This window comes from Triticum dicoccoides, chromosome 3B (assembly GCF_002162155.2).
Source record: "Triticum dicoccoides isolate Atlit2015 ecotype Zavitan chromosome 3B, WEW_v2.0, whole genome shotgun sequence".
In the NCBI taxonomy this organism is placed as follows: Eukaryota; Viridiplantae; Streptophyta; class Magnoliopsida; order Poales; family Poaceae; genus Triticum; species Triticum dicoccoides.
Window position 1 is genome coordinate 14,430,816 of NC_041385.1, and position 6,727 is coordinate 14,437,542.

A 6,727-nucleotide genomic window follows, 5' to 3' on the forward strand; every position below is an offset into this window, starting at 1 on the left:
AAAGTGATTAGATCTACAATCGACAAACTACAACAAAGATCATATTCACACCACATGGATGACAAGATTCTTCAACAAATTTAAAGAAGTTGTAACTTAGAAGAAACCTAAAACTTAAATATTTTGGAACCGAGGGCCATAAAGCAGATGCTGCTGCGCGAGAAAATCCTGGTTCAGATCCATTTATTTTCCAATCAAACAAAGAATCCCCAAATGCCCCAAAAATTTTGTCCTATAAATATCCTGCACACCTGCCCTCGCATGATACGGGAAGTTCAGGCGGTGCGCACTCAAACTGCACCATCGCTGCCTCCTGCGCTGCACAACATGGAGATACGCTCAGCAGTCGCTGCCTCCTTCGTCCTACTACTATTATCACTTTCCAGCTTCCTAAAGCTGTCTGCTGGCGCCGAGCTCTTCTCGTGGCAGTGCTACAACGGTTCGAGCTACAAGGAGAACGGCACCTACCAGTCCAACGTCCGCAGCCTCCTCGCATCCCTCGCCGCCAACGCCTCCCGGTCACAGTCCCTGTTCGCTACCACCGTCGTCGGCACCAGCTCCGACACGGTGTGGGGCCTCGGGCTATGCCGCCGCGATATCACCAACAGCACCGAGTGCGAGTCCTGCCTCGCCCTCGCGCCAGTGGTCGCGTTCGGCAGCGGTGATTACTGCAAGGGCGTCAAGGATGTGTCCATCTTCTACGACCGCTGCATCGTCCGTTACTCCCCCCACGACTTCCTGACCAGCCCAGACAACCGGCAGGTGCAGTCCAGGGGGCCCAGCAAGGAAGCTGTCATCCCACACGACGCCGCCAATCGGTACGACGCGCTCGTGGTGAGCCTCGCCGTCGCTCTCGCCAAGTCAGCGGCGTTCAATACCACGTCCAGGTACGCCACCGGGGTCATGGTCTCCGACCAGGGGTTCACGACCAACGCCAGCGATGACGTGGTGCGCACGATCTACGGGCTGGTGCAGTGCACGCCGCGGGGCCCTTGCCTGGAGTGCCTGCAAGGGCTCGTAGACGGGATGAAGTTCAACGGCAGCGTCGGGGGGCATATCTTCGGCATATGGTGCAACATCAGGTTCGAAAAGCAAGTCTTTTACGATGGCAGCCCCATGCTGAACCTCATCGCCCCGCCGCCGACGCCACCTTCTTCTCCCCTCCCGTCTGGTACAACAGACGGGACAAGGTGGCGACAACGCGCCGCGACGGTATCCACCATTGTTCTTGGCGTCGCAGTTATCCTCCTGTCCATACCTGTAGTCTTCCTATGGAGAAACAAGGCTACAACACAACTCCGTAAGTTGCATCCATCCATAAATTAACGCAACACCGCAACTTACAAGGAAAGACGATCGACTTAGCAAGATAGAAATGGTCCTCCACAAGTGATCAATTTTCTCTGTCTCTCCTTGTACTCAGCTTACCAGGAAGATGGCGACGACCCTGAATCACTTCTGTTTGATCTGACAACCTTAAGACGCGCAACCGACAATTTTGCCCAAGACAATAAGCTTGGGCATGGAGGCTTTGGCGCAGTATACAAGGTACCTACGATTGGTAATCTTTTGGCGTGGAGCCTGGATATTCAAGCAAGTCTGAGGAAATTTTGATAAATGAAACCTGATATCTTCAATTTTATTAAATAATACTTATTTGTGTACTATAAAAAACAACTTTCTTCCTAGTATGTCACATAAGTTTTTTATCCGAAGTTAACATTTTTTTCATTCCCTTGCAAAAACTTTTTTTATTTCACACATGAACTTGCAATTTTTTTATTAAATTTGAACTAAATCACGACGCTTATTTTGGAAGGAAGGGAGTACTAAAGTCACATGACTTAAGAGTGGCTCACATGTGGGAATGATAACAAGCTGACCCACATGTTAGCGACCAAAAGTCAGGTGATTTAAATTAAACAATCCATGTTCACTCCATCCATCCTACGATATATATAATCAGGGCCTGTATATAAGACGTATAATCTTTTTCGTAAGGAAAAGTTGTGTGTGTGTGTGTGCGCGCGCGCGCGCGTGCGTGCCTGTGTGTGTCTGTGTGTGTGATAATTTTTCATGAAATTTTACATGTATATGTGGACATGTACATGTACTTGTGAAATAAAATCAGAATTTTGAAACTCACAAAGGTTTTGTATGTTGTGACTATATGCACCTAAATTGGCAAGATTCAACAGTGTGAGAAGTAACAGACTAACAACAACGAGATACATGTATGAACCGCGAGGGGTATTAGTCTGGTTTATGAGGAGAAACAAAACTGTTTACATTTTTCAGGGCGTATTGCCTCATGGACGGGAAATAGCTGTAAAAAGATTAGACAAAGCTTCAGGGCAAGGTCTGAAGGAGTTGAGAAACGAGCTACTGTTGGTGGCGAACCTGAAGCACAACAATCTCACAAAGCTTCTCGGCGTGTGCTTGAAAGGAGAAGAGAAGTTACTTGTGTACGAGTACCTGCCCAACCGAAGCCTGGACACCTTCCTTTTTGGTACGTATGCAGACGACATTGGCATAATACTCCCTCCTTTTATCTATAATACAAGACTTTTGAAATTTGAATCTAAATTTGACCAACAATATATATATAATTACATGGCACAGAAGGTATATCATTGGATTCAGACTTCGATGATATTTTTTTGGCATGTAATGTACTCACTCCTTGTCAAACTGTAGTAATTTTTTCCATGAGCTGTTTTACGGTGATTGGGTTAGTACTCGGAGTACTTAGCAGTACTTACATGTCTGATCACGTCTGATTTTTATTAGCCGTCAGATCTTGCGGGGAATTTTAATTGATTAAATTTAATATGTTAATTGCGATAAGGGCATAATGGTCCAGGGGGAAATATCTTTTCTTGAACCGATCACCTGAGGACCAGATCCATGTCTACTCGATCCAGTTCAGAATCCTCCTCCGATCTATTCGTCGCCGCTAGCCGCTCCTGACCTTATCCGTCCTCGACCTGCCCGGCGAGAGGAATAAATTCATCGTCCTCGTCCTCCACCCAACCAACCCCAGCCCCCCACGCCGTCACCGAAGAAGAAGAAGGCCGGATCTGCGACGGCTGAATCGGCGGCGACCGCGGCGGGCAATCCTCTCTTCACGCGTACCATCCTTAAGGTATGAATTCGGCTTGGCGTTCTGCTCGTTCTCTTGGCCGTTGCGCCCCTCCACCGTGCATGCAGTACAACCTCAACCCCACAAGATCCGGGTACTGACTAGAACAACGAATGGAAAGCTTCATCGTGGCATAGTTTCTCTTCAGCTAATCGCATCATGTTTGTTTAAGTAAGATGTTGACGTTTGAGATGAGATATACTAAAGGAAGATGAGATACTGGTTCCATAGTTCACTTAATTTAGTTTATTAAAGTCATCATCACTTTAGGTTTGCATAGCGCATGAAATATAGTTTAAAGGAAGATGAGATACTACTTGTTGGACGTTGATGATTGGTTTCCCTCACATGTCAAACCAGCAAAGTCTTTTCCATGCACTTGTCTTTGCCTATGAGCTATTTTACACCTGCAACATTGATAAACAGAAAGATGTTGATGATTCGTTTCCCTCACATGTCATATGCAGGAAGACATGGCGTATGCAAATGATGAGAGTATGTTCGAGTATGTAAATGTTGTCAGCAAGATGTTTGATAGTGAGGCTGAAGGCTATGAATTCTATAACAAATATGCTCTTGAAAAAGGTTTTAGTGTGAGGAAAAGCTACGTTGAGTGGGATGGATCCAACAAATACATAATTTTAAGGAAAATTGTGTGTAGTCGTCAAGGGTTTCGCGAAGATAAGCACATGAAAAGAAAGATGGAAGATAGAAAGAGGAGGCCACGAAGTTTAACTCGTGTTGGGTGTAATGCTAAATTGGTCATTACGAGACAGGAGGAAACCGGTCGGTGGTTTGTCAAGGATTTCATCGATGAGCACAGCCATCCTCTAGCCCCACGGGATCTTTCTTGTCTGCTGCGTTCGTACAGACGAATTAGCGATGAGCAGAAAGCAGACATTGCGGACATGGAAAAATGTGGGATCCGTAAATACCGTATTATGGATATTTTGTGCTTTCAATACGGTGGATTTGATAAGGTTGGATGCATAAAGAGGGACGTTTACAATTTCTGCCATGCTAATAAGCAGGAGACAATCAGTGCCGGTGATGCTAAAACGGTGATCATGCACATGATGGCGAGGCGAGAGCGAGATGTGGATTTTTTCTTCAAGTACTTGGTAGACGAGCATGGCCATCTGAAGGGACTGTTCTGGGCTGATAGTCAATCGCGACTTGACTACGAGGCTTTCGGAGACGTCATTGTTTTTGATAGCACATACAGAACCAACAAATACAACCTGCCATTCGTGCCTTTTGTCGGGTTGAATCACCACCGCAGCACTGTTATATTTGGCTGTGGTATAATTTCTCATGAAACAAGCCAGGCATATGAGTGGATGTTGCGGACCTTTTCTGATTGCATGGCACAGAAGCATCCGATATCTGTGATCACAGATGGGGACCTTGCAATGCAGAGAGCAATAAGGGTGGTCTGGCCAGACTCAAACCATAGACTATGTATATGGCACATTCAGCAGAACATTGTACGCCATCTGCATGATGACGACGTAAAGGAGGAATTCAGATATTTCATTTATGATACTTCTTCCATTGAAGAGCATGAGATAAAATGGATACAATTCTTACAACGGAATAAAGTAACCAGTGAGGAGTCTTGGCTGCATCAGATGTATCAGATGAGAAAGTTGTGGTGTGCTCCATATCTTGAGGGGCGTTGTTTCCTAGGATTGAGCAGCAATCAAAGGAGTGAGAGCTTGAACTCTGTGCTACATACGCATCTTGAGGGTAAGATGTCGTTGTTTGAAATGCTAGAGCACTATGAGCATTGCCTTGCGTCGCGACGGATTAACGAAGCTCTCCATGACGTCGAAGCCTTGCAGTCTGTTCCATTTACAGAGGAAAATGCTTTGCCGCTTGAGAAACACGCCGCAACAGTTTTCACACCTAGGGTCTTTAAGATGGTCTTATGGAGCATAGATGCTGTCAGCAAATGTCAGATTAGAGAGATACTAGATGGATTAGAAGATTCCACTTATGTTGTGTCCAAGCAGGAAAGAATGGATAAAAAGTTTGGAGTGCGCATTGAAGAGCAAGGAGGTCTTTTGCACAGGGTGAGTTGTTCTTGTCGTAAGCTGGAATGCGCAGGCACACCATGTTCCCACATTTTTTACATATTGGGGATTTTAAAACAAACAATTCTTCCCGGTTGTTGCGTTCCCACTAGGTGGACTATGAATGCAAAATGTGCATACGCACCTACCAGAAAAAACCAGATGTATGACTATTCGCTAAGCCTGCAGAGGTACCGCGAGTTGCGGAATTGTAGTCACGCCGCAAGTTTCCAGGCATGCCACTCTGATGAGGACTATCACTGTCTAAAGATGCTTTTGCAAGCACAACATCATGGCAAGCAATCAAGTTTTGAACTAGCTGACAGCAAGGAGTCAACTAATGCTCAGCATAACAGCATTAGGTTTGGCCCGTTGATGCCGCACTCGCAGAAAGTTGATAAGGTTCTGGATCCCGTGCATGTGCCAGGACGAGGTGCACCGAAGAAAAGGCTGCAGTCAAAGACAAAGAAGTCAAGATCACAGAATATCTGTGGCTATTGCAAGAAACCAGGTCACAATCGACGTAAATGCGCTAAATTGCTAGAGGTACGAAATATGTTCATATTTTTTTTGCATGTGTTTTGCTCATAATTGATGTCCATGTGATTTATTCTATTCTTCTGTGTAGGATCTCGAGGCTGAACTGTGATATCTACATACAACATGAACCGACGATGAGCCAGAGAAAGTCGTGTGCCATTCAGCTTTGTGTGACGTGGTCTTTACATTCTATTTCATCGTGACAGTAATTTAGTGAAGTGCGGTTGTACTGCCATGTTAATGTATTAATTCGACATCTTTCGTTTCCATTTTCTATGTGTATCATGTGATGTCCAACTTTAAGAATGATGATGTATTTCGACAAATTGGGCACTATGATTCTTCACCCTTACTATGGTTGTCATGCATATTCATAATCAGCATGCATATTCTTCATTTACAGAGCAATAATGACTGACGTATTTTTTAAATAAGCGGGGCCCACTCGGGTGTGCTTGGAAATCTTTGAAAAACCTCCATGCACGTTCATCTTCGCTGCATGCAAATCGGGCGGCAGCCGCTGTGCCAGTAGCTGTCAAGGCCCTGATGAATCACTATTCACATGCAGGTCCCCGACTCTTGCATGCAGGTCCCCGACTCTTGCATGCAGGTCCCCTTGAGGCATAGACCGATGTTTTCAGCAGTCAGTCTAGAGGGCATTATAAATTCAAAAAAATACAAAAACTTGGAAACCTAGTTTTGTTTGTGGAAGAGATCATGTGTGCCAAAACTGAGGTGATTTGGAGGTGGTCGAAAAAATGCCCGCATTCCCGGAGGGACCATTTGGTCTAACTTAAGCCATTTTTTTGAAAAAACGTGAATTTTTCCACCACCTCTAAATCACCCAAATTTTCTTGTACATGGTCACCCACATGTGCAAAACATGTGTATGCAAGAAAATTTTGAAAAAAATTATTTTACAATGCCCCCTTGAGGGATAGACCGATGTTTTCAGCAGTCAGTCTAGAGG

The 6,727-nt window shown here is 45.1% G+C and overlaps 1 protein-coding gene across 3 annotated transcripts; it reads left to right on the forward strand.

Moving 5' to 3' along the window:
• The first annotated feature begins 282 nt into the window (after positions 1-282).
• LOC119274408 (cysteine-rich receptor-like protein kinase 6) lies at positions 283-6,083 on the forward strand. 3 transcript variants are annotated; one of them, XM_037555102.1, is made up of 4 exons: positions 283-1,300; positions 1,424-1,548; positions 2,299-2,509; positions 3,610-3,754. In XM_037555102.1, the coding sequence occupies exons 1-4, from the start codon at positions 328-330 to the stop codon at positions 3,630-3,632; spliced, it is 1,332 nt and encodes a 443-aa protein (XP_037410999.1). In that variant the 5' UTR covers positions 283-327; the 3' UTR covers positions 3,633-3,754. The 3 variants fall into 3 exon arrangements, with proteins under 3 accessions (XP_037410999.1, XP_037410997.1, XP_037410998.1); XM_037555100.1 differs by lacking the exons at positions 283-1,300; positions 1,424-1,548 and adding an exon at positions 5,846-6,083 and having other exon boundaries at positions 2,396-2,509; positions 3,610-5,763; XM_037555101.1 differs by lacking the exons at positions 283-1,300; positions 1,424-1,548; positions 2,299-2,509 and adding exons at positions 2,529-3,145; positions 5,846-6,083 and having other exon boundaries at positions 3,610-5,763.
• Positions 6,084-6,727: the final 644 nt, after the last annotated feature.